Source organism: Carassius gibelio, chromosome B14 (genome assembly GCF_023724105.1).
Source record: "Carassius gibelio isolate Cgi1373 ecotype wild population from Czech Republic chromosome B14, carGib1.2-hapl.c, whole genome shotgun sequence".
Lineage (NCBI taxonomy): Eukaryota > Metazoa > Chordata > Actinopteri > Cypriniformes > Cyprinidae > Carassius > Carassius gibelio.
In genome coordinates this window covers 6132844-6160434 of record NC_068409.1, presented here as the reverse complement: position 1 = coordinate 6160434, position 27591 = coordinate 6132844, and the positions used below count along the sequence as shown (strand labels likewise).

Genomic DNA, 27591 nt, shown 5'->3' with positions numbered 1-27591 from the left:
CACAAAGAAGGGAGTTTTATTTAATACAAGTTGTTCAAAGACACCTCATTCAGATTAGATATAAATTAATGTTGATGAGACGCCAAAGGTGCCAGTGTTCACAGAAAAAAAATGTCCAAAATGGTCCAGACATATCCAACACAATTCAAAAGACACTCTATACAATGTACTTCTCAAAAATATTGCATTAGTAATATGTACATGTGAATATTAAAAACGACTCAAGATTTCCAGATGGACAGATCTATTAAAACGGGTTTAAATCAGCATGTGAAAATAAAGGCCTTAGAGGTTCCAGAAGAATCACGGAGGAGGAAACATGTGACCCCCGTCCAGAAGAGGAGGAGCAGGGCTCAGCAGGAGCAGTTCCCGCAGCCCTTCACACTGTTGAGGATCTCGTCCTGCAGCTTCTTGCGCTCCTCGTCTCTCTGCGACCGGCGCTCGGGGACAGGCTCGGGCCCGCCCGTGGCGCTGGTGTTTCTGCTGTTCTGTGTGCTCCACAGGTCTGCGTACAGACTGCCCGGTGTCTCCAGCAGAGCCTGATGACTGCCGCGCTCCACCACCTTCCCCTGCGAGAGAGACCACGCTGTCAATCACCTCACAGCTACATCAGCAACAAGTGGATCTGACGCCGCTTAAAGGGACAGATCACACAGAACTGTACCTTCTGTCAGTAATGACTCGTTCCAAACCTGCAAGACATCCGTTCATCTTCGGAACACAGTTTAAGATTTTTTTTTTATGAAATCCGAGAGCATTTCTGACCCTTCATAGACCGCAAGGATACTACCAGGGTCAAGGCTCAGACGTCGCTAAAATTGTTCATGTTACATTAGGGGTTCAACCGTAATTTTGCGAAGCTAAGAGAATACTTTTTGTGCGGAAGCCCGTTTCTGCCATGAAAAAAAACTAAACATAAAAAAAGGAGTTATTGCGACTTTATTTTATCTCGCAATTCACAATTTTTGTGTCTCAGAATTACGAGATATAAAGTAACAACTGCTAGATAAAAACCCGCATCTGACATTTTTTCCTCGCAATTGCGAGTTTATATCCCGCAATTCTGAGAACAAAGTCAGAACTGTGAGAAGTTGCACTGACCTTGTTTATTATTCAATGATGTAAACAGGCTTATATGTTTTATGTGCAAAAGAAAACAACAATCATTTATTCAGCAATTATTCTCTCAGAGTTAGCGTCTTCTACCATTTAAGAGAATATCCCAGAACGTAATCATCGTTGTTCATGTTCAGGACAAACTGCACGCATGCTGAACATAAACAACTCTCATTACAGGGAGAGATACTGCTGAATAAATTGTGTTATTTTTGTTTTCTTGAGGCACAAAAACTATTGTCGTGGTTTTGCAAACTTACAGTTGAGCCGCTGATGTCAGATTGAATATTTAATGGATGTCCTGGTTTCTTAAGCCTTGATGGTGGTAATATCCTTGCTGTCTATGAAAGCTCCAGGATTCCACAAAAAAATCCTAATTTGCGTTCTGAAGATAAAAAAAAAAGGCCTTACAGGATTGGAACGACACGAGGGTGAGTAATTTATTTTTGGGTGAATTAACCATTTAAATATCAGCCTGTTCCTTTTAGTAGAGCATCATCCTTTTAGTAGTCTGGTTATACATCTCTAGTGAAATTCCTAGATAGGCAATTAAATTTTCTGAGGTGCATGAAGGAAAAGTAATGCAACTAGTAGTGTTTACTAATTACTGTAGCCAGAAAACAATAACATTACTTTTGAAAGGAGTAATTAGTAATGAGTAATAAATCAGATTTGAGTAACGAGCTTCATAAAATTACGGTTGAACCACATAAACTATGAAGATGATCGAAGATCTTACAGAGTAATTAATGACAGAATTTTCATTTTTGGGTGAACTATCTCTTTAAAATGCTTGCTACGGAGAAGAAAAGCACAAAATCAAACCTGATCTGTTTTTTTCTCTTTTTCCGAAAGTTTTTCTCTTTTTCCTCAAGTTTGAAGCTTGTATTGAATGCAATGCAATAAAATAATCTGTGCCACACTATAAATGAAAAATGCACACTCTGCCTTGGGAGTGTTTCAGGAGTCCAGAGGCTGTTATTCAGCATTAAACCTGGTTTCTTTGATTGATGCCTTGATATTCAGTCGCATAAAGCCTCCTGCAGTCAGAACGACTGTGCAGCTGCATCCAAATAGGAAGAACTGGGCAAAACAAGAGATTCAGGGCCATGCCGGGGCACTGACAGAGAGACAATGTTTGAGAAAGGTCTAAAGAGAGCTGAGACTCGGAGCGGGGATGCGGCGGTGTGGGCGTGCATGCAGCACTGCCTCTTAAAAGACTGCCAGCAACAAAGCCAAGTATGAAATGACAAGTCAACCATGTCTCCCGGCTGTTTGCTAGATACTTGCATCAATTACGACGCCACTTTTGCCAAAGCAAGACTCAAACCCTGCTAGTATTTTTAGCAGCTGTGTCACTGACAGCTCGGATCGCTGTAATTACGACCCATTTTTAATACACCACAACATTTGCTTCGGTTTCTTGGATCTGAGAGTATGATGTTGGTTGGTGTTTTTCCCGGCTGCAGCTGCATCACGTGCTCCACCCCCCACACGCATCCAGATTGAAAAGGTCTCCACACATGGGAGACAAACAAAGGTGTCGCTGAGCGCTGGGCAAAAGGTATTTCCACTGTTAATGAGCTCAAGATGTAAGGGCCCAGCCCCACACGCTGCCCTCTGCTCTCACTCGCTCGCCTCTGAAGCATGTGTCTACTACAGACTGAAGAAATACAGCAGTTAACACAGAGGGGAAAACAGCCTTCAGGCAGTAACAGTGGCATAAAGACAGTTTAATGCAAATGTTGTGACCATGATTTTAAATCTGCATTGAATGTGTCTTTGCCGAGTTGGCTAGTAGGGATGGGTTTTGTTCAAAATCTTTCGATCCGGTGCCAATTTCGATACCTCAGTTTCGATACCGGTCCCTAACGATACTTTTTTCGATACCATATGTTTTAAAATCCATTTCAACATCAACACAAATACATTAAACACAACATTTTATTTTTCAGTTTAAAGCAAATGTTGACCATGTTTTTAAATCTGCGTTGAATGTGTCTTTGCCGAGTTGGCTAGTGAATCTTGTCTGCTAGTGTTAAAGCTGTAATTAGATGGTGTTTTCAAATGCACACAATTGTAACAACTGTTAATTTTTACCTGATTGCACGGATTCAGATTTTCTATTTTAAATATTTTTTAATTAATGTACTGTTCATCACGGGTTACTATGTCTTTAAGGTTTTGTTCATTAAATTAATTATCAACTTCTGTGCATTTTGTCCAAAAAAAAACAAAAACAAAACAACAATATAATCTTTAAATTAATAGTTTAGCCATGAAACTCTACGCACGTTATAATTGGTTCATTTAATTCAATAATAATTTAATTTAATTATATCATTTAATGATAGGTAAAAATTGATAGCCTTAATGTACCGTAAGTCTCTTTGGATAAAAGCGTCTGCTAAATGCATAAATTTAATTTTTAATTTAATTCAATATTCCCAGCCAATAAGATTCATATCATTGTCATTTACCTATAACCAGGACGATTTTTTTTTTTTTTTACAATCTATACCAAAAGTTGTCATGGCAGGATAATAATTCGATGTGCTCAAAATGTGTGAATTTTTATTTCTCTTATAATACAGGCACTGAAATTCTCAACGCTGATACTGCTGAAACAATGCAATTTTGACCTGGTAAGACTTCTGTTCAGGTGCAGCTTTTTACTTGGTTTTAGGAATCTGATTACATCTGAGCAGTCACTAGCGTACAGTAAAACTGTTATGAGACCTGGAGCAACAAACTGTGTGTGGTGGTCCTTTTCCCATGAATGCATTGATGTTGATCCAAAAGAGACAAACTCCACACCCATTTCAAGGGCACCTTTGGAGGATACAGGCATCGTTTCGCAAGCTCCTTTTTACCAACAGACTGGATCTCAAGAGCAGAACAATACACAAGGACAGCAGCGAGAGAGCTTTCTTCATCTTTGCAATCACAGAAACACAAGAGACCTTCAAATGAATGCTTTTCCCCATCTTATAAACACCACACACACATCTCAAACTAAACGGATCACACTTACCATGACCACACTCTGACTCAGGGCCGAACACTATGAGGGAAGAAGGCTGATGTTTCCCTATAGGTCTCGTTCACATGACTCACATTAGGCCAAGAACACACGTCACTGTCATTCTATAATAACCTGACATATAAAGTGTACCCGGATTCTCGCAAACCACCCAAAGTCAGAGTCGCCCACAGGCTGACAGACACAATAAGTGAGTGGCACATGAATGCTGCTTTGCAACGTTCATGACAACACAAACGGTATGAATCTCTCAATCAACGGAGATATGCCAGCTTTTGTTTCTCGCTCGCATTGTCTCAGCTGCAACGTCATGTCAACCATAAAACTAGTACTCAAGTAAAACTCTATAGCCCTAATATATGGAGGAATCAATGCATTCTGACTTCCACCACTGCCCACGTATTGACATATCAGAGGAACATACATCGTGTTCTCCTCACTGAGGACTGCACACACACAAACAAACCACAAGTGAATATTTATACTCCTTTATTATCATTTTAAAATGCACACTGTTAAGTAAATAATAAGGACTTACTGCAGGGTTGCACAAAATAAAAGTGACATCATGAAGTGCATATTTTTATTAATCAGCATCCTATCAAAATAAAAGCTTGATGTTGAGATTTGAGTTGGTTGTAAAATGTAAACCCACGTATGAACACCAAATATTGGGTTTCTTCCCCAAATCTTATAGTCCTAAAATATGTATATATAAATGTCTATGCAAAAGCACTGCTCAACACAATCACTCCACAAACTCTTTGAAAATGAAGTAATTCAAAATCATGTATTTTTTAATTTTGCAATATATAAATGTAATTTTTCCAGAGCTCTAGCTCCTTGTAATGTAACCCGCCATTGAAGTGATCATTATAAATTCATCAGTAGTCATTGGCTGGCTCTCAAAAGGTCAGAAACCACTGGGGTCAAAGTTCAAAATAGCTTGACCTTTGCCCTGGGAGTAACACTACAGCTTCAGAATTGAATGCATTGGAAAATGCTGACGTGAGTTTTTATAGTTGTGGTATTTGGTGTTTGAGGTGATCTTAATTCTTAAGAGAAGATGAAAATGATGCATTGGCTTGCTAATAAACATGATTTGACTTGTGTCACACACATTCACAGGCTTCAGGCCAGCTTACCTGGTTTAGTACAATAATCTCATCTGCATCCACAATAGTGGACAGCCGGTGTGCAATAAAGACAGATGTTCTGTCCCTCACCATCTCCTTCATGGAAGTCAGAATATTCTGGAAAGAAAATGAGGCATGCATTTGAAAAGTGTTGTTTCTCTTTTATCCTTCCTCCTCTGAATGACTCTGCAAGGCTGAAAAGCTTTGGTGATGTTTCGTTAAGAAGTCGTCTGCCTCATGACAGAAACATTTCCCTGCAATAACAAGCTCTGATATGATTGACAGGATTTATATGAAGACCTTCTGACAATAAGATACATTAAAACATCGTCGAAAGCCAACCGAGCTAACACTTCCTCGACTTTAATAAGGCATAAAGCCTCCTGAAATGAAAAAGCGTAGTGTAAATATCAAATGTGTTCTCGAAGCAACAGGGGAAAACCAGCAGCTTTGAGCAGAAATTCAATCTTTAAAGATCTGTTAGTTTGGGACTCTCATGCTTGACTCATTTAATTTCGCAATTGAGCATGGTACATTTCACAGAAACCAAAAAACATCTTTGATATCACTGCTTCTTAAAAAGGGTAAAATCCGTTAGATTGCTCCAACTACAGACCAGTATCTCTCATCCAATGCAATCTAAAAGTTATGCTAAAACTCTTGCCTCTTGGATGGAGAATGTAATTCATGGCTTTATTAAAGAGGACCAAACCGGTTTCATTAAGGGGCGTCACGTACAACATTTAGATGTCAAACATTTATTCTAAATCGTTTTTGCTAAGCATTCTGTTGCAACTGAATAACAAGTTATTTCCATTCCTGCACTTAAACAATTTAAAAAACACATTAAAATGTGAATGCAGGAATCAAACTAGCAGACACTTTTTTTTCCTTCAGTCTAACAGTCAAGAAGATTTTTAGCTGAAACTGTGGTGACTCAGTGATCCATAAATCTCAAGTATATGCAAGGCATATCAAGCAACACTAAATAAACACCAGTGGCTCCTGATGATACACGGAGGTCTTACGAAGTGAAACGATCTGTCTGTGCAGAAAACTGAACATTATATAAAATTATTCCCTAGTTTTTATGGTTTCTCATTGTTTACATAAAAACATAAGCTGATGAAGACCGGTTTATTTACTTAAAACTTCACACATTTAAAATATCCACATTTCACTGCTTTAAAAATACAATTGCACAAACACAACATCATTGCATGATTATGTAAACAAACCAGTGCAGCCAAACAACCGGTCCAGGAAAATAACCAGATTCCTCTGTTTGCCTGAGGCTCTGGATTACAGATACAAATGATGAAAATAATGTTTCGTTTCTTGCTCAGACTGATCATTTCACTTCATAAGACCACAAAATATCATCAGGAGCCACAGGTATTAATGTATTAAAGCCACAGGTAATCTGTGTTCCTTGATATGCTTTTTATAATTCTCTTCTTTACTGTTATATTACTGGAGGAAAAAATACCTACATCTTGGAGGGACCTGAGGGTGAGTAAATTAACAGCACATTTGTATTTTTGGGTGAGCTATGCTTCAAAAGGTGTCACGGTTTGAGGAAGCAAATATAGCTTGATCTTTTGTGTGTTTGATGTGCTATAAAAACAGATTTTTTCCCCCCATTTATTGAAACTAAAACAGCAAAAATGACTTTGCATTGACACATACATTGACTAAGGTCGTTTTGGCACTCTGTAGCAACTTCAGATCCTTTCAAGATGAAAAACGAACGCCAGTAGTTTAATTTCAACAGCAACAACAAAGTCCAGTCTGTTCTTAATGATCTGAGAGCCACATTTCAACAGATTGTTATTGTGAATATGATGCAGCTCCAAAAAAAACTAAAACTCCCAGCTTGTGTTTTAATGTGTATAGCCGGCTACAGACAGAGAGCACTGTGCAATTATGTTTCCATGCCCATTTCATTCCTATTATTGAGGAATCTACTATTTCACTGACACACGAGTGCAAGGCTCTCACCTCTTCAGTGATCGAGTCTAATGAAGACGTGGCCTCGTCATACAGCAAAATGGGAGGGTTTTTAAGGATGGCGCGTGCGATGGCCACACGCTGCTTTTCTCCACCTGTCACAGGAAAACCAGCTCTAGATCACTCAAGAAGAAACCACTGAGCTGCTCTGTCTGAGGTTTGTACCTGAGAGCTTCAGGCCTCGCTCTCCGACCTGCGTGTCGTATCCGTGAGGCATTCGGAGGATGGCGTCGTGGATCCCTGCTAGTTTGGCCACACGGTACACGTCCTCCGAAGTGGCGTTGATGTTACCATACAGCAGATTGTAAAATATGGTATTGTGGAAAAGCACGGCGTCCTGAAATTATATTTACGTTTGATTCTTATCCAAGTCATTTTCATAGCCTTAAATTAACTCTGATAATGGTTCCCATGGCACCTCAAAGGTAATTTATAATAAGATATTTAATAAAACAAAGTGAGAAAATAAAAATGTCCTCTAATGAGGTGATAATTAGATCTGCTGGCTCTCAGAATTAGACGCAGAGCTCACCTGCGGCACGACGCCCACAGCTTTCCTCAAGCTCTCCAGACTAACGTCACGTATGTTCTGGCCTGCGATGAAGATGCTGCCCTGCTGGGGCTCGTAGAAACGAAAGAGCAATCGGACAATCGTGCTCTTTCTAAAAACATAAAACAAATCATCTTTAAGCACTGTCAAATTCTACTTCTGTTGCATTAAAGAGCTTGTTCACACCTGGTCACTTCATGCATTTCAGACGGCTATTTGATCACGAAAAGACCAGGTGTAAATGCCCTCAGAAATGCTTTCAAGGCTTGCATTTAAAGACAATTGCTTAAACCACTTCGGGAGGTGCTCAGGGTCACATTCCAGATGAAACTGGACAAGTGTAATGGCATCTGGTTTTTTTAACCACATATGCAACTTTTACTCCACCCACATTACTAAAATAATAAACACGTGAGCGTGTCATAGGCTATATGGCATGTTATAGTCAGATACCACTGTGCTAATGTAACAAGCGTCACTGCGGATGAGTAGCTGAGTATCTCTGTCCGGTGAAAGAAAATACATAAATAAGGAAGAAAAAAAAAAAAATTAAATGTCATGGATGTATATCTTCTGAGTAAAATATTGTTTTGCAGAGGCGGGTCAAAACGGCAATTTTCACTTGGGATTCAGAGCCAAATTACATAAGGGTAAAAATGACTTCTCAAAGATGGCAGCATCATGTTATTTTCACAGAGATGGTTAAGTCTATTAGTAAAATCTGTTGACCATATCTTCGATATACATTTATGACATTTAATATTTCATCTTTCATCAGTACCTTTAATCTTTCGTTAGATTTTTTTTTTTTTGACAATAAAAAATTAGAGCCAGGGATTTTTTTTTTTTATTATTTGTCTGATTTGACACAATAGTCATTTTTAGCATTGAATATATTTTTTAAAAAGTACAACAGGGCCTTAAAATGTTGGTTTGCAGTTGCTGATAAACTTTCCCCCTACAAATTAAAGTAAAACAATTCTTAACCTTACAACAAACAAAATTACATGTTTGAGCTTGACCAAAACAATGGAATGAGATTATTTACTTGTCTTTGGCTGCAAACAAGCCTCAAAAGATGAGACTCTAGTCCTACCACAGTGTTAAATGGCAATAATATCTCATCAATCTAATAGTTCTCACTCCAAAGAGTTTTTGCCTTTACTGGTATATTTCTCAAAGTAATGGAGCTCCAATTTGAACCCTATTGTGCCAAGTTCAGAGAAACCTAACATAAGTATATCTTTCCTGAAGTACTTACCCAGATCCACTGCCACCAACAATGGCCACCTTTTTCCCCGCAGGCACTTCAAAGGAAACCCCGTTAAGCACCTTTTGTCCCTCCAAGTACTCAAAATACACATCCTCGAACCTGATGGTGGCTTCCTGGGGTGTAACGAGCAGCGGCGGGGCCATTTCTTTCTCCTTCGGACACAAAGGTTATATGAAAAAAAACACATTTAGCAGTCTGAAATTTACATTTTGAGTCTTGAAACTGAAAAAATGGCTTTTGTCAAACATAGTTCGAAGACAATACATTGTAATGGCATCGTCAAAACAATGGCTCTCAGCACTATTAAACAGATTCTACACACAGATGTGTCATTTGAGGAATCAAATTAGGGTCTCACAATAATGGCTTGATGGGCAGTGCCGTCACGCAGTGAAAACCATTACTGATCACTGCGAACAATCGGACAGATTTTATTCACGGTAATTACAGGCTGCATACGAAATTAGCCAAATGAAGAATGAGATTCATCAACCTCCCCGCTCTAACGCTATGAAAGACAGGAAACACTCAAATGTTTTCAGAATTAAAACAAATACTACGACGAGTGACAGGCTTTTTATGCTTCAATTTGTAATATTCAACTCTGGAAGTAAGCTCGTCACGTATTTTTTTAAAAGCTCTGACATTTCAGAACGATTGGAGCAAATTATGCAACGCCGTTCACAGGGTTTCTTTTCAGATTAAAATAACTTTGTATGCTTAATTCTGCAGCAGGAAAGGCCTGGCGCACCTTTATTTTGGTGTCGACGCTGAGCAGAGTGAAGAGCGTGTTCATGTCTATGAGGGCCTGTCGGGTCTCTCTGTACACGGTGCCCAGGAAGTTGAGGGGCATAGAGAGCTGGAAGAGCAGCCCGTTCACCATCACTAGATCACCCACAGTCATGGAGCCTGCAGGAAGAAGCAGCCAAAGCACACAGCATTTTATTTTTCCCCCCTAAATTCATTTTTTTATGTATTCTGTGTTTTATGATTTAACATAAATTCATCACCAAAAATGGTATTTAATTAAATTAATTTAAAATAAAAATATATAGCTGCAAGCAGCAATTAAGGGGCCAAGCACTCCAAAGGCAAAATGAGAAGCTAAGCATGGAGCATCAGACCAACTGCAACAATGAGTAATTAAAGCAAGTTTAGGATGATCTGAAGCAAAATGGCAGAAAAATCATAAACACAACTTCTCGTAATATTATTTAATTGTTTATCATTTAAGACCAACAATTGGCGCGATTATCAAAAATCGATGCGATGTGTTCTGTGTGAGGTAACAATGGCACACACAAAGTTTGGTGTCAATATGACAAAGCTTTGCAGAGATTCAGTCTCAGACATAATCAAATTTGTTGCGGCGCTATTGTCAGCACTGTCTGATGATCATCTGATTAGATTCTGGTGAAAATCGGACCAACAATCAAGGAGGAGTTCGAAAAAGTACGTCTTCAACATAAATCAAAATGGAGGATAGGAAGTTCGGCCCACAATAGCATAATTGGCATCTATGTTGTCTGCATGACCCAAGGAGTATTTTGAGACCAGTTTCATTCCAATAGGCTAATGCAATCAAAAATGATTAGCATTTTTGGAAATTTCATAATTGATATTTAATGAATGGCTTATCACTCTTGACCAATAGGTGGCGCTCCTAGCAAAATAATGTGGTCTGTTCAATGTGAGGTGACAAAAGCACATACAAAGTTTGGTATAAATGTGTCAAAGCTTTTTAGAGATACAGCCTCAGATGCAGTTTGGCATCTCTCCAGTATATTTGTTGATGGGCTAAATGAAAACAGTTTCGTATATCGACACGTAATCCATAACTTTTTGCCAGCTTGGTCTGAAGATTAGTCAAATTAGGTGAAAATCGGACCAACGGTCTAGGAGGAGTTCAAAAAAGCAGGTTTTCAACATTAATCAAAATGGTGGACAGGAAGTTCAGCCTATAATGTCAAAATTGGTATCGATGTTTTCAGCGTAATCCAAGGAATTTTATGCTGTGTTCACACCAAACGCGAATAGAGCGTCAAATTCGCGTCTAGTTTGCCGCTTGTCCATTTTGAGATCATTCGCTTCATTCGCGCGTGGAATTAACTTCACAACAGACGCGAATTCGCGTCATGGGGGGGCTTCTGCCAGCTGAGTTCACGCAGCATTTTCAACCGCCATTTTTATTCGGATAATTTTCAAAATATTACTGTTACTGTGTCATGAAATGTAGTTTTAAAAGTATATTAGGCGAGAATGTAGTTGTTTTAAACTCAGATATGCGGTTTATTTATAATGACAGCGTCTATTTAAAAATATGTGTTTCGCCGATCTCTGAGATGAGCTCCATGCGACCAGCGGGAGCTCCATCATCATGTATCCGCCGAGAGCAGCCTCGGCTCGGCTAGACCTTCTGACATTTGCCGCTGACTCTGATGTCTCTTTAGTGGTTCAAGATAAAATATAATTCGTTTGGGGTAAAATGAAACGTTTCTTATCAATTGGCCTTTATTCAATTTATCTATTAATATGTTTTTTATATACATATATGTCCTTTTTATTCCTGTCTCTATAGAAATATGAACTTTTGTCATATAGCTCCGGTTGACTGCTCACTGACAACATCAGTCGTTCCTCCTTGTTGAATGAGTGGAGAAGGGTATTCCTGCACAAACGGAGGCTGCAGGAACATACTGTTGATTGAGTGACTCCTAGCAGGCTCCTGATTGGTTAACGCGGCGCGAATTGACGCCAAAGTTACAATTTTTCAACTCGGGCGGCAGACGCGAATTCGCGTCAAACGCTAAATGCACAAAAAGCACCTTCGCGCTTAACGCGCGAATGAGGCGAATTCGCGTCTTCCGCGCCGCGCTTAACGCCCCATTCGCGCCGCGAGACCTCCAGACGCGCGTAAACGCGCCTTTGCATTGACTTAACATTGAAATCATTCGCGCCAGACACTCTATTCGCGTTTGGTGTGAACACAGCATTACGACAACATACGTATAGCCCGATGACCAAAATGGCTGGCATGGGAAAATTGGATATCATGTGACTCATTATGCAGCACCTAATCTAAAGAGACCAGTTGTGAATTTTGGCCAAATCATTCAGAAGTTATAAGCAAAAATATGAATTTTTCATATCTCCTGGCCACTAGGTGGCACAGCACCGAAACACTGCGGTAGTCTCAGTTCATGCTTGTTATAACACACCAAGGCCCAATCCCAATTGTATTTTATACCCCTTCTCCTTCCCCTACCCCTCCGCCTACCCCTTCCCCTTGTCCCTTGAAACAGAGTGTCTTATTAAATACAGTTTAAATACTGAATCGCTACATTATATTTTCCAGCGACGAGAGGATACAATCACTGTTTTTATGTAAACTCACTCTAAAAAGATAAACGCACAGACGCGAATACACACAACTTCCATTTCTCTCTCTCTCTCTCTCTCTCTCTCTCTCTCTCTCTTGAATAGGCAATATTTGAGGAAATGGTTTAGCGATCAATGTCTACGGCAGTTATCGCCCTGATCAGACATATGCTGTGGCACTATCATGCAGTCTGTAATGATATGACGTTAGCAAATAGTAAACATTTCTTTGCATAACATGACCGTTAATATGAACTCACAATTGAATGTAACATAAAACAAATGATTACTTTTCGTTCAAATATTTATTTATGCCAAAAAAGCTTACATTTATGTGTCTTTTTGTTCGCTGTAGCAGCCATGTTGCAGAGATAATTCATCCCCCTTGGTTGAAGTGTGGTCCCGAAAAATCTTCGTTTGAAGGGCTATCTGGCCCTTCACCTTACCCCTACCCCTCCAACCAAAAGAGAATCGAGAAAGGGGAAGGGCTAAGGGGTAGAATTGGGATTGGGCCCAAGTTTGGTCTCAATATGCCAAACCGTTACGGAGATACTGCCTCAAACCCAATTTTGTGTGCTATGTCAAATTCGTCAGACAAAAACTCTAGGCAGAGTTCGAAAAAAATTAGTTTTTTTTTTTTTTACAACTAATAAATTTAGAAAAAACTAAACCCTGAAATTCAAACCCTTTTGTCCTTCGGTGTTCGTTAAACTGGGCTTGAGCCAGGGATTCAGAGGGAATAAATTATTTTCCTTTTTTGCCTGCATTAACATGAGTGAAACTTTGAAGAAGTGGTGGTGCTGGAGTTAGAGACTCGAAACGTGCTATGGTTAATGTTGAGATTGTCCTCTATCAGTGTGCCAAATTTCACAACTTTCCCGCAAGCGGTTCTATCGGCTACCATAGACTCATGAGCGAAAGAAGAAGAAGAACGCCAATGGATACAATGGGTGCTTCTCAAACGGAAAGCTGCATCCTGCGAAGGCTGCATATCTCAGCTGCCACGTCATGAAACGTCGCTGAAGGCCATCTCAATCAGAAAAGATCCTTGGGAGGCAGCCTTCATTCAGCTGAATTTGAAGGATGCATGGGGTGTATCCTCTGCGACCTTCAATCACCCACAATCCTTTGTACCCATTCCATTTCATGAAAATAAATTGATGAAAAATGAGTCAGTACTGATCTTGTCTGAATTTATTATGCAAATCTAAGACAAAAATTATGCCATTCATTCACACAGAGACACAAAACATGAAGACATCGCTTTTTACTTCTACTGTGTGATAGACTGTTAGATTAATCCATAATCCATATCAAGTAATAATGTCATTGTTTTCAAAATTGATCATCAAAATCTCCACATTATGTATCGTCCATCTCTAAGAGAATGCATTTACTTTGAGCCTCTGTTCACACACGGCATTCACAGATCACTGCCTGAGTCAACTGAGACTTTTACACCTGCTCTCATTGGCTGGACTGGATTTCCTGGCCACGCTCATCTCTAATTATATCAGCTTGGCACTGCATGTTGCTGAGGCATATTGTAATTGGAAATCTGAAAGAAAATTTAAAAAAGGCTACAAGAAATCACTGATTTTCACCTGCCATTATGCCTTTGCTTGCCAGCACCATGATGGCGGTGAGACCAACGCTGAAGATGGCGCTCTGCCCGAAGTTGAGCATGGCCAGAGTCGAGGTGGTCTTCAGAGAGGACGACTCGTACACCTTCAGAAAACTATCGTAACGCTCGGCCTCATACTTCTCATTGTTGAAGTACTAAAAAAAGAGAGAGAAACATGAAAAAACCTGTTTGAAAAAACAGAACAGAACGGCTACTAAAAGGAAGGTCATGGACAATGATGAGTTTAGAGACATATGAAAGACACATCTGATAATATGTTTGAGTTTCTGTCTTCTGTTGAACACAAAAGAAGATATTTAGAAGAACGTTGGTAACCAAAAAGTTTCTGCTCCTTCCATAGTATTTTTTCCATGCTGCAGAAACCAATGTGCACCAGCAACTGTTACTCAACCATCAACTCATACAGGGTTGGAACAACTTTAAAGTGAATAAACCTCTATTTTGGAGGAAACTATCCTTTAAGCATGATAATAAATTATTATAATGGCATTTATATGCCAATAAACTACATGAAATAGCGTGATATTACCACTGAACAAAAAACACTTCAAGTGTCTATCTGCTCATAACAAGTTAAAGGTCTCTGTGATGTGAAATCAAGCGTGTAAGAAGACGAGCCACATGAGAACATGCTGGTGATGCCTCAATCACACATCCAGATGTCATTGAAGCTACAATCACATCTCTCAAAACAGCAGCAGCTGAGTAAACCAAAGCCTAACGCCTCCACAGGCTCAGAGATGATACTGAGCGGCTCAAACATCTGAGACTCTTGAGCAGAGAGGATGATGGGAGTGAAGACAGCTGCACAGAGAGCCGCACGGCTCTGAAACACAAGAGCGCCACAATTAATTAGCTCTGAAATGTGACAAACGGTGGCGTGGCGATAAACATCAGCCACTGCTGGTTATGTGGAGGACAGTGACAATTATGCAGCAGAGCCACCAAGACAAAAAATATGATTGTAAATTGAACCGTACATTTTTCCAACACGTTAATACTAGCCATATTTTTTTTTCACTCAGATGATTCATTTAAAAAACACCACCACTGTGTGTAGCACAGAAAAGCAGAGATTAAACAAACATAGCTAAGTAACTTGTCTAAAATGTAAGTTACTGAATTACTACCTTTTTGCTTTCCTGAATGTTGTATAAAAGCAACATCACACGTGTAACTGTGCTGTAAATCTGTGTATACACTAGCATTCAAAGGTTTGGGATCAGTGAGATTATGATCCTTCAGAAATCATTATAAAATGCTAGTTTATTATCAATTTTGGAAACATTTGTGCTTTTTCTTTTTTTTTTTTTACTGATACTTTTTTTTCAGGATTCTTTGATTTTTAAAAATGTAAAAAGAACAGCGTTGATTCTTGATAGGTATCTTTTGCAACATTATACACTACAATTTTTCTTTCTTTTGGAAATAAATTATAATTCTTCAAATTATTTAGCAAAGATCTGGTAAATTTACTAAACGTCACAGTAAAGACTTTGTACAATTTTTTTTTTTTTTTTTTGGGATAAATGCTGCTCTTGTTAACTATTTGTTCATCAAATAATTCTGATAAAAAAATATCTTAGGTTCCAAAATAAATACTAATACTACTAATAATAATAAGCAGCACAAATGTTTCCAACATTGATAATAAATCACCATATTAGAAAGATTTCTGAAACATCATGTGACGCTGATGACGAGTTTATTATTTAATTTTTTTCTGTATATCCAATCTAATAAATACAGCCTTGATGACCGTAAGAGACTTCTTATAAATAAACCTTACTGATCCCAAACTTTTGAAAGGCAGGGTAAATGCCATAAAGCTGTGCTGATATTTCATGGTGCCACTGAGAAAGACGGTGCATCTTGTGATTAGTATGATAATCTCAGCACCTTTATTAACTCATAACAGACAGCTCTCCTGATCATTTCATCATGGCTCATCGAACTCAGCAAAGACTCCTGTGCCAATTATCAGAGGAAGTGAAATGTTTGGAGGATTGTTTTGCACTGTCAGTGAGTGTTTAGAGAGAAACAGACAGATACAGGGGTATTTGTGCTAGTGTAACTGATCTGGAGGGGGTGGATCTCTTTATGCATGAACACGGGCTTAAAGTCATACTAAATCCTCATGCACTGACACCAGAGACAGGAAACAAAGCTGCTCTTAACAAGAGCACACAACAGATTGAGCTGAAGGACTGAGGGTTGCACTACAGCCTGTTAGATAATAAGACACATAAATAAACATCTGAAGTATTTCTGACACTGCACATTTCTCAGTCTGTTATACATAGTTCCTGCACTGTTGTTTATGATAACAGTCTTCCAGAGAGTGCAGAACACATTCAGTGAGCGCATGATATGAACACAACTGTAGCGTTTGCAGATTTTTCCTCAATGGTGACTTATCTGTGCTCAACACAAACGTGCTCCAGCTCAACGCTGGAGGGAAAAGAAAAAAGTGCATATTTGCATTGGGTAAAATGTATTTGAAGCTACTGTCAAATGCTGACAGTGCATCATTTTCTTTCTTTTTTTGTGAATGCATCAAATGTTTTCATGTACTGAATTATGTCATTTATTTAGGTTCAAACTACGATTGCATCCAGTCAGAGTTTGATAGATTGAGCCTATTTTAGAACAGATAATTGATAATGTCAACCTAGCATTAGATAGAGCACATCACTTATGGCAAACTGAATCTCAAACATGCTTAAACGATGTGTGAAAACGTTAAATTTTTTGTCAAATTGTAATATTTGGTTAAACCATCTCTTCAGTATGAAAGCCTGTTTCTGACTTTTTTCCTGCACTTCTAACTTATGTCTCTGAATTATGTGACAGACTTGAAATTGTGACCTATAAAGTCAGAATTGTGTGATAGAAGCTCTATATTTTGAGAAATAAAGTCAGAAAAACAAAATATTTATTTGCAATTGTGAGATTTCTGAGAGTTATAATGTCATAATTACAAGATTATATTTTGTATTTCTTACTTTATTTCTCTTCGCAATTCTGTCTTAGTAATTCACAACTGTGATTTTGAATCATTAAATTCTGAAAAAAGTCTTTAATGTAAAGTCACAATGACCTTTTTTATTCAGTGGCACAAATGGGCTTCCATAATTTAGCATTTGTTGCTAGAAAACAAAGCTCAAAACTCAAGCATGTTGCAAATGTTTCAATGTAAGTACAGTTTATCATGTGACCCACCTTAACGGTTTCATAATTGAGGAGAGAATCGATAGCAGCGTTTCCAGCCTCATTATCAGCCTTATTCATCTCGATCCTGAAGCGTGTCCTGATCAGAAACACAGATGTGATTAGCACAGCGGTGATCAATGCAACAGACAACGCCTGCTCTCTGACAGACACATACTGTACCTCCACTGCGTGACAGCGATGGTGAAAGCGGTGTACACCGAAAGCGTCCCCACAGTGACCAGAGCAAACTGACCGCCACATTTATAATACTGCAGAGAAACAACAAAACAGCTGTGAGGAACTGAAAGAGCGACACGTCTTCATACACATGACGTGGACTGAGTCTCCAGAGATGAGATGCATCATCTATCCTCATAATCATTTTACCTTGTATTTTCACCATTTCACCAGCTAATGGAGTGTGACAAATGGAGAAATATGCAGTTAATGTTTCTGCCACCACTAAAGGATTCGGATTAATCAACCTGTGGAGGTGAATATTAGGCACATAAAGAAACCACAATTAATACTAGTCAAGTACTACAATCTCATGTGAGCACACGTGACTTAGGGAAGGGTCTCTGATTACATATTGAACATGCGAGCTGAACTTTGGATGTGTGTGTCCGGTCAAATCTGGGTTCTGTATGGGCTCACCTGCATCTCAAGTGGACACTTTATTGATTATGAGTGTATAAATAAGAGCCTTGACGCTCTAATCCTTACACCGTGTTACATCATGTGACTTCAGGAGATTTCAGCTCATTCTTGCGAAAGTGCAGCATGCACTAGCACAAGGGTTAATGATGTGCTATACTCAAGAGCATCATTTTACTAATGGAGTCTCACATTAGCCTGGGAAATAAAGAATGACTTGTTTTCTATATATTCACTGCTATGCATCCCTCTAAGTTCTGCTGCAGGACTGTGCAGAAGGAATCAAATGTGGATGTCCAGCGCTCTCTTTCAGCCACAACAGAGTAAAAAGATGAAGCCAAAGTGCTTGGCTCTCCAGTTGCTTTAGTGTTTTTGACTTCGCTGTTTTTTGTTCCTCAAACATGATCAGTTTTACCAGGGATGGACTGCTGAACATTCGGCAGAACATACCAAAAAATATTCTACCGGTTTTCAATTACTTGGAGGTTTGCTGAACGTTGTAGTTGGCGGAGCAGCAGCGTGATCAAATGCTTTAGGACACACAGACGGGGGGAAGCGAGCCCCTCTGAAGCTGTGAAGCTCTGCCTGGCATCCATCTGGCAAATCTCCACTCTCTACACATCAAAACGGACAAACTCCTGCTCTCCCAGACAAAGAAGCTTTTCTAAAAACTCTGCTGTTTTGTTTTTTTACAGAAACCTGGCTGATTGACGCCATACTGATCAGCGTGCTACATCTTTCGAGCTTTCACCTGTTCAGAGCGGATCGTGACGCAGAATCAAAGAGGAAATCACTCGGCGGGATATGCTTTTACATCAATAGCTGGGTTTCCATCACCCTGCTTTTATGCGCATTTTAAAGTATCGCATCAGAATCGAGTGATGGAAACAATGCATTTCGAATAAAAATGCTTTATTTCACAAAAAAAGTTTTTACGCTCGCTTGAGGTTTTTGACTTGTGCAAAAAAGGGTTAATGCGAATAATGGGAGATGGAAATGCATTTTGCGAATAAATTCCTCCAAGTGCATTGAAAAAGTCATGTGACTTTGTGCTATTGGATGGTAAATCCTGATTAACCAGTAGGGCTGTCACTTTTGTGAAAAAAATCATTTTCGATTTTTAAGACATAAGTGTTCATTGAATCGATTGTAAAATCGATTTTCCACGTCTAAAAAAAGACGTTTGCCTTTTCAACGTCAAATAACGGACGAACATAAAGAGATCACTGGAAATGCACAAGTCAGCAATATTTCTTATTTACTGGCATGAAGTTTCGTGCAGAATAACAAACAGCAACAGGAGTGCAACATTCCAACGCTGCTTGTTCGCAATTGTGCAATTTTCAAATCAAATTTTGCACGTAAGTTAAATTAGCAACTTTGGATGGAAACCCGGCTAGTGAAAAGTGGTGTTCAGACGTAACAGTGTTAAAGAAGATATGCTGTCCTGATCTAGAAGTGCTTTTCATTAAATGTAAGCCATTGTATTCGCTGTGGGAGTTTCACTTGTTCGTTCTTTACAGAAACTCGAATGAATGAGTTGTATTGCATTTTTGAAAAACATCATTAATAATCCCCCTCTCGCCCACTCCTGCACTTCAGATCAGTGAAGTTGATGTGCGCCAGGTCTTCAGACTTACTAAAATGCTGCTGACCAGGATCATTTCAAAGAGTGTAGGCCCCAGGTTAAAGACCAGAGCGCTGAGCACGAAGCTGATTCCTCGAGTGCCACGGTCGATGGCTTTGGACAGCGCTCCCGTCTGCCTGCTCAGGTGGAAGCCCAGGTCCAGGGTGTGAAGATGGAGAAAGACGTTCTTGGCGATCCTCCTGATGGAGCTCTGAGCCACCTTCCCAAACACTGCGTTCCTCAGCTCATTGAAGAGAGCGGCTCCGGCGCGGGAAACACCGTCTGAAAACACACACCTTCACCGTCAACACAACACAACCTTAAAAGCACAGAAAACTTCATTTACACCTCATTTACATAGCTGCTGGAGAAACAAAGGGAGTCATTGCATGCGGCGTTGACAACTTCCAATAAATTAGGAGTTATTGGAGACAGTCACAGCAGCACTTTCATGCTCCTGGCAATGACAAAAGTGCAGAGCCAAACACTGCACATTATTTGCCTGTGCGTCTGTATGAATGTTAACAAGCTTCAGAGAACGTTGACACAGTCAGAGGCTGGAAACACATTAGACTGCATGACAACAGAGTACACAGACTTCTTCGTCTTCACTCAAGAGCACCTAGAGCTCATTAAATCTGCCAGCTTAAACTCTTGTTGACCCACGAGTAGACCTGACTCACTGTATAGCTGCTTTACAACATTAACACTAGCATTAACATTACAACAGGTCACAAGAGCTTTGTTAAGGCTACTATATACAAGAAATATCAGTTTTGAAATAATCATGGGGGCTTCAAAATTGCATAAAAAAATGCACAAAACTACACAGTTACTTAAACCAGAACTGGAGAACAAACTAAGTTCATTAGGAGTTTGTCAGTTGTTGGAAACAGCTTGCCAGCGTTGGCTGATAAACACCTTTGATTTAGAAAACAGCCTACTGCTTGTGTACATTCACAAAGTCTTCCAGTTTCATCTGGATTTAGGAAAATAATTTCAATTTTAGGAAGTGTTCTCAGCATTGCATCAGCTACTGATGTCTTTTTAATGAAGACGTTAAAATTCACATTATTTCTTAGTTACATATCCAAACCTCTTTCATCTAATATATCCACACGAAGTATCCCTGCACTTTTAAGCTAGTATGTTCATGTTCACAGTTCTCGGACATCGGTTAACGGTCACATGACCTGCAGGTCAACAAATAAAATATGTGTTACTATTCCATGACTTAATTATTGTATTTTCATTAAACCGTGCAGTTCCTTCACAAAACCTTGGCGCAATGTCATACTTAACACACTTATGTTGTTAGTAACAATGAATAGCCATATAGTTAATTTTTAAAATATGACGCAAGACTTGAGATACCAAAAGTCAATAATGAATTTGACATGAACTTCCCATTTAGGCTTTATCTGCTAGTGGGAAACAAAACTGCTCTTAATGCATTACATTTACAGCCTCAAGGATGAAAAGTGGCTTAAATACAATATCAATCAAGCAAATTCTACACAGATAATCTGTGCCTTACAGCGCACACAAATCACACACGCAGCAGCAGCAGAGAAGCATTTAATGGTCTGTGTGCACAGGACCTAATGGCTCTCGTTAAAATATGCAGTTATGGGAAGACTGAATTCACTAAGTGCTTAGTTACCACTAGTCATTATCTTCATTTATCTTTATTCAAACATGCACTTGGGCTCCATTGGGTGGCACAAACTGCCATCTTCAACAAAAGCAGACTAAGACTAGAATGAATTATATGAATAAATGAGTCTGTACTGGTCAAACTCCATGACAGGGAAAGTCATGTTCACATCACATCTGTACCGTTCACAGATACCTCGCCTTAATGTTTTAGTCTGACACTGTAAATGCTCGGGCCATTGAGTGTTGAAATGATGCTACCATTCTCTTCTAACACACGGATGAAAACCACCTGATGATGGCCAGGTTTGTGGAAACACACACCATTGTAACACAAAACACAACATCCTTCCGGTCTTCTGACACATTCCTGTTCTGTGCCAGTAATAATCGGGTATGTATTATTAAATGACGTATTATGAAAACTTCCTGAAACCATAACTATATACAGGACCCGATGAAAAACCAAGCACAAACTGCTATGACTCGTTTCATGTGCAAAATGGATGTTTACATAAAATTGAAACTGAAAATAAAAAAATAAAAGCTATAAAGACATATAGTAAAAGATTAAAATTAATTAAACTAAAAATTAACTGAAAATGGAAGATAAAATTATTTATTTATTTTTTAAAACAACAATTAAAAAGTGAACAATGGTCACAAAACACCAACACGATAAGATGAGCACTGTGCTAACACTATTACCTCAGGAGAGTAAAATAATGCTTCTTAATTTGGTGCACGGATGGCAATGATTAAGAAACCACTGATCAATCTCTCTCTCTGCTGCTGACACGGTGTTATAGTTCAGTCAGGAGTTTGAGGTCAACGCTGTCAAAGTGATGAGCAAATGAAATAAACTTACAAACTGCGTTTGCACCCAGAGCAGATGCATGCATGACCAAACACATCACACCGACTTGAAAAAGCAATATTGACACAAACTTTTTGGGAAAGGTCAGTTGGCGCTTAATATGCAGCACGCTTCCCAAAACAAAGCCAAACACCTGCCAAGACAGGAGCGGGCAGGACTCACAGCCAATCAAAACAGCTGATGCCATGGTGGCCACCGTGTTCGGCGCGTCGCTCAGGTTCAACATGTGTCCCGACATCTGGTTCAGGCCGTCCACCGCATATTTAAACATGAAGGGCACCAATACATTGGTTATCTGGAGGACAGAAAGAAGCAGAGGTTGATGTGAGCACGCCAAGTGTTTTTCTTGGTTCCTGAGTGCACTGATGGGCAGAGGCTTTAACAGCAGACACGGCTCGAAATGAGTCGCTTAATGCATCCTCTAATGGAACTGAAATGGTTATTAAAGAGAATTAAAAGCTCGCGGACAGCTGCTGGGTCGCGCCAATAAACAGCGGCGCGACATTTCCCTTGAATCTGGCCCCACGTTTGCTCACTCCTTTCATCATATCTGACTCATTTTAGGTGAACGGCACATTTCTGCAGCCCTCGATGATGAATCTTGAGTTTCAAGAACGTGTCCTGGTCGTATTTCACCTCAAAAAGACCAGCAAGATAGCAAAGCAAAATTGTATGTTTGTTAGATTGTGTTTTGCTTAAAAATCTCCACAAAAGAGTTAACTGAATAAAACCACCAGCACAATCTAATCGTGCGTGGTACTCATAAATGCATAGTCATTCATGCCCTTTCAAATTAAACTAAACTGTACAAAAGTATGTTAAAATATACTAAAAATCAGAGAAAAACACAATTAGAAAACAATCTGTCTGGATGAATTCTCATCTACTCTACCTCATGTCCCTCCTTCTGTGCAGTAAGTACAAAAAAACTCATTTCACATTAATTATTATTTTGTGTTTTCCATAGAAAAAAGAAAGTAGTGCAGTCTTGCTTTCACAAGAAGTAATGTCACAGCAAAGCAAAGCAGGGATGTGTAAAGGACTAATTACTGCACTGAAGCTTCATTTGTGGAAGATCAGAATGAGCTGCCAACACCTCAGAGATCATTTCTCTTTCAAACAGCACGCATCCATAGCAATGCCCTTTTCCAAGAGGACGGAGTCAGGAGGCGGGTGGCTCTGAACCGGGTTTAGCTTTCTCTATTAGTTCGATAAAAGTGGACGATTCCCTCCATGCATAAGAGAGTAATCTGTTTATGAAGCCCTCCTCAGTCTTTATCTATGTCTGCAGACACGTGGTACACACACAGGCAGACATGGCACACTCCTTAGATTTGGTATGTGGTTACTTTAACACACACAGACACACACACACACAGTAAGATCAAACACACATTTAAAAGAGTTTCTGATGTTGAAGTTTTTGTGGTTATCAAATACTCTTCTGCGTGAATACATAAATATGAAAGAACTGGAGGGAAAATAAATATATAAGAAATTGTGCAATCCCAAAACAGGGGTTGGCACTCTTTCAGTCAGAAAAAAATAGTGAATTCACCACAGAAAGATGTGTCCTTGATATTTCAAGGATATCAGTAAATAAGCGAAATGTCATCAGCCAGTCATTTGCACTGAGAATATCACACAAGCTGATGGGAGACGAAGAAAGTGTCAAAAAAACACTTTTTATTTTCTGGGTGTAAATTGGAGCAGACAGAAAAGAAGAAAACTTGGAGCTAATGTGTGACAGAGTGGTTTGTTAAAGTTATCATGACGTGGGGCATCCAATTTCACTTGATCTTCTGACATGTATGGGTTCAACAACACTACAAAAACAAACTGAGTTTCAGAACTCAACACTTTCTTCTCACTGAAAAACATAAAAAGAGCATTTACTGAAAACAAGCAGCAAAACTAGCCATTCTCCAGAACATCGGGATGCACATAGTTTTCAAAAGATAAAACATTAAAAACTGTGGTATTTTATGCAATTCTGTAGCATGCAAACTGATTAGTGTTATATTAGTCGCTCCACAATGATGTAAGATAATCAGAAGAGGGACAGAAATGTTTTAAAGGAGAAGCAGCTCCAAAACAGATCATTTCATTCATTCAAATACTCAATCAAAGGATGCAGAATGCTCTTACATTACTACATTATAAAAAGAAGAAATAAAAAAGCCTTTTCAATTATAAGTGGACTTAAGGGAAAAAATAAATAAATAATCCAAAAGGTCCTTAGAGTACATTGCTTCTACTCAGATTAATATTTAATAAAAATAAATGTTTGGTACAAATTGAACCAAAAAATGTCAACACAGGTTTTTTAGTTGCATGTATTATGAATAAATGCAGCTTTGCTTTAACTTCTGTGATATAATCAAAGAATCAAAGTACTGATTTTGTGAGGTATATTGATATATTTAGGACATTTTAAAAAATGCCTTAAGACGCATCTTTTTAGACAAGAATTTAATTAGCAATATGGTTTTGTATGTTTTTGTGTATTTGTGTATATTTGTATGGTATGTGCATGAGTATATCTGTTAAGTGTATATTTTAATTTCATTTTGTGAAGCACTTTGTGACTTTTTTGTCTGTGAAAAGTGCTATAGAAATAAAGCTTACTCACACTGCAAGGGCACTCAAAATACTAGTAATAATAATAATAATAATAATAATAATAATACAGAACATTACAGTACATTGTGCACCGTTTTTTGTTTTTTACAGTATAGTATGGGACAAAACTGTTTACACTAATATTATTTTATGTTGTGAAAGTATCTGGACAGCATGAACTCCTGTGGGAAAAGTGCATGATCCAGGTTGTCCTAAAGAGCAGAAACATGCCTCATATATTACGCACTTCCAAATGAACTCATAGACCTGTATTATGCACTTGTCCTCCTGCCAGATGCATGTGCTGTTTGATGCAATTCTTCCTAATGCTTGCATCCTTATCGGTAATTGTTGAATGAGATATACAGTATCTTGCATCCAAAAAGGGAAGCACTTCATATCAGCTGGTTCAAGCCGTTCTGAAAGACTTTTTGTAAAGACAAAGTCAAAGAAAACCTGCAGACCATCGTGACATTACACCCCTCAGCACAACATATCAGAATACAAACAGCCTAAACGTTACTCGTCACAGAACTAGAGCTGAATTAAAACAGGATGGCATGATAGAAACGCACCTTGGCTCCAGCGAGGAGACCCAGGGAGATGGCCACTCGAGCGCGCAGGTCCGGTCTGTCCTTGGGCCAAACATACGACAACATGGCCGCCAGAATCTTCGAGGAGTTCACTTCCTTCAGCTGACAAACAAACAAAAAATATGCATTTTTAAAAGGGTTTCCCAGAATAAAAAGCTTGTGTGAACCACAGACCTTATTTTAGGGGATTTAACCAAACTCTCATTCAAAAACCCCATTGACTCTGGGACGATGGAGCCAGAAATGCTAAAATGCTAACTCGCTACAAAGTGACGTCATAGTTCCACCGCTCTATAAACAAGATTAAACTGCTTTCATTGATTCAACATGACTAATAAACACATGACTACAGCAATATATGATTTATCATTTTCATTATAATAAAGTACATCTATATTGCAATGCTAGTCGACATAGTCTTTATCACTGCTTAGAATACTGCATTTTTTACTTTCATGAGCTGTAAGCTCTAATCATCAAAATAAAACCAAAAAAAAAAAAAAAACTTTAGAAATATTTTACTTTATATGTGATCAATCTGTAATTAATTTTTTTTAAATAAGTTACAGATTTTTTTTTACGATATTCTAATTTTTTTTGATGCACCTGTGTATATGTGAATGTATTTATATATATATGTGTGTGTGTGTGTGTGTGTGTGTGTGTGTGTGTGTGTGTGTAGATACACAGATAAACACACACAGTTTTTCATTCACAACTGTCATTCTCTTAAACCCAAAAATGTTATTTAAAATCAAACATCCCAACATCCCAGGCGTTTCCTGTAATATTAATGTTGTAAATTATTATGTGGTGCTGTATGACACCATATCTGCAGCAGAGAGCAGCAGAGATCCACGAAGCCCTCATAAGCTCATGGCTGGCCGTCCATCCACTGATGATGAGCTTACCAACCAATATTAAGCAGGTGATGTGTGTGCAGCTGAGCTTATAAAACTGCTGTTGGGGCAGATGATGCAATTATTTATCCCTTACACAAAGCACACAAGTCTCTCCAGGTAACACCATCAATAGTACGATCTTTAATTTCTCTAGTGCATATAACACTATCCACCCTACACTACTGAGCCGTAAGATGGTAAATACTAGCGTACACCAGAGTAACCACCTCTCTATAATAGACCACATGTGAGGATGCAGGTTTGATAGAAACTATCTCAGGATAAGTGCTAGTTAGACGAAGGAAACTGTGGTTGATTTATAATAGATGTAGTCAGCAAGTGACAGCAGTAAACATACAAGGGTCAGAAATTGAGAGTCCTTCACAATCTACAAGAATGGGCTAAAAACACGTCTCTCTCCCATCTTTATTTGACCCTCTAACTCTACCACTCTCTATTCTAACTCTATTCTTGCCCCTTTTCGACTTTTACTGACTGTTTTCTAATCTTTTTTGTATTTTATACGTTTTCTTTTTATTTATTATACAATTAACAAAACCAAACATGTCTCTAACACTAGCTTGCTCTATTATATCCGTTTAGTTGTATTTATTATATAATAAAAGAAACTGTGCTATGTGTTCTGTGTTAACCTAACTGAGACTTGTTATAGCACTTGTAAATCATTGCTCTTTTGTTGTTTTGATTGCTTCCATTGTCCTCATTTGTATAAAAACCTCTGCTAAATGACTAAATATAAATATAAATGTAAGATACACAATTTTGGAATAACAAGCACCAAATTAATATTGCACAATAAGCCAAAGTATGAGTTTTAATGAAAATGCCTTGATATGGACTGAATCTCAGCTTTATACATATGAAAAAAAAAGAAAAGAAAAGAAACCCCTTACCACATTTTTGGGGTCTGCGCTGAGTCCTCCGCCTGCGTGGCCATGCCAGCACTGTCTCTCTGGAGTCTGTGAATGCTGAAACACATCGACTCATTAACACTTCTCTTACTGTGCTCAAACATGAATCAATGTCATCAGAAAAGAGTTTTATTTTCCACACACTTTTACTGTTTGTAAGATCTTTGTGCTGCTGGACCATGTTGATGACGCTCGGCTGTGACTTGACCACTGAAAGAAAGTCAAGAATTACAAGGTTAGACAATTTTAATATAATGTGGAATGTATATTAGTCTCCACTGGATTACTTGAGAGTTACGTGAATATTTTAACCTGTTTCCAAGACTGTATCATATATAAAAACCTCTTCTAAAAGACTCCG

At 38.7% G+C, this 27591-nt stretch overlaps 1 protein-coding gene across 2 annotated transcripts in view; it reads right to left on the bottom strand.

Annotated features, from left to right (window-relative positions):
• abcb7 (ATP-binding cassette, sub-family B (MDR/TAP), member 7) overlaps nucleotides 1-27591 on the bottom strand; it is a 28726-nt gene continuing 1135 nt past the window's right edge. The window contains exons 2-16 of one of the 2 annotated variants that reach the window (XM_052573707.1): nucleotides 27375-27440; nucleotides 27213-27287; nucleotides 25379-25498; nucleotides 22344-22476; nucleotides 19662-19930; nucleotides 17545-17633; nucleotides 17374-17461; nucleotides 14111-14285; nucleotides 9880-10037; nucleotides 9117-9280; nucleotides 7838-7967; nucleotides 7471-7642; nucleotides 7297-7400; nucleotides 5305-5412; nucleotides 1-569 (exon numbers count right to left, since the gene is read on the bottom strand). In XM_052573707.1, coding sequence (XP_052429667.1) covers nucleotides 354-569; nucleotides 5305-5412; nucleotides 7297-7400; nucleotides 7471-7642; nucleotides 7838-7967; nucleotides 9117-9280; nucleotides 9880-10037; nucleotides 14111-14285; nucleotides 17374-17461; nucleotides 17545-17633; nucleotides 19662-19930; nucleotides 22344-22476; nucleotides 25379-25498; nucleotides 27213-27287; nucleotides 27375-27440 — 2067 coding nt within the window. In that variant the 3' untranslated portion in view covers nucleotides 1-353. The remainder of the gene's footprint in view (nucleotides 570-5304; nucleotides 5413-7296; nucleotides 7401-7470; nucleotides 7643-7837; nucleotides 7968-9116; nucleotides 9281-9879; nucleotides 10038-14110; nucleotides 14286-17373; nucleotides 17462-17544; nucleotides 17634-19661; nucleotides 19931-22343; nucleotides 22477-25378; nucleotides 25499-27212; nucleotides 27288-27374; nucleotides 27441-27591) is intronic. The other variant, XM_052573708.1, reaches the window with a different exon arrangement.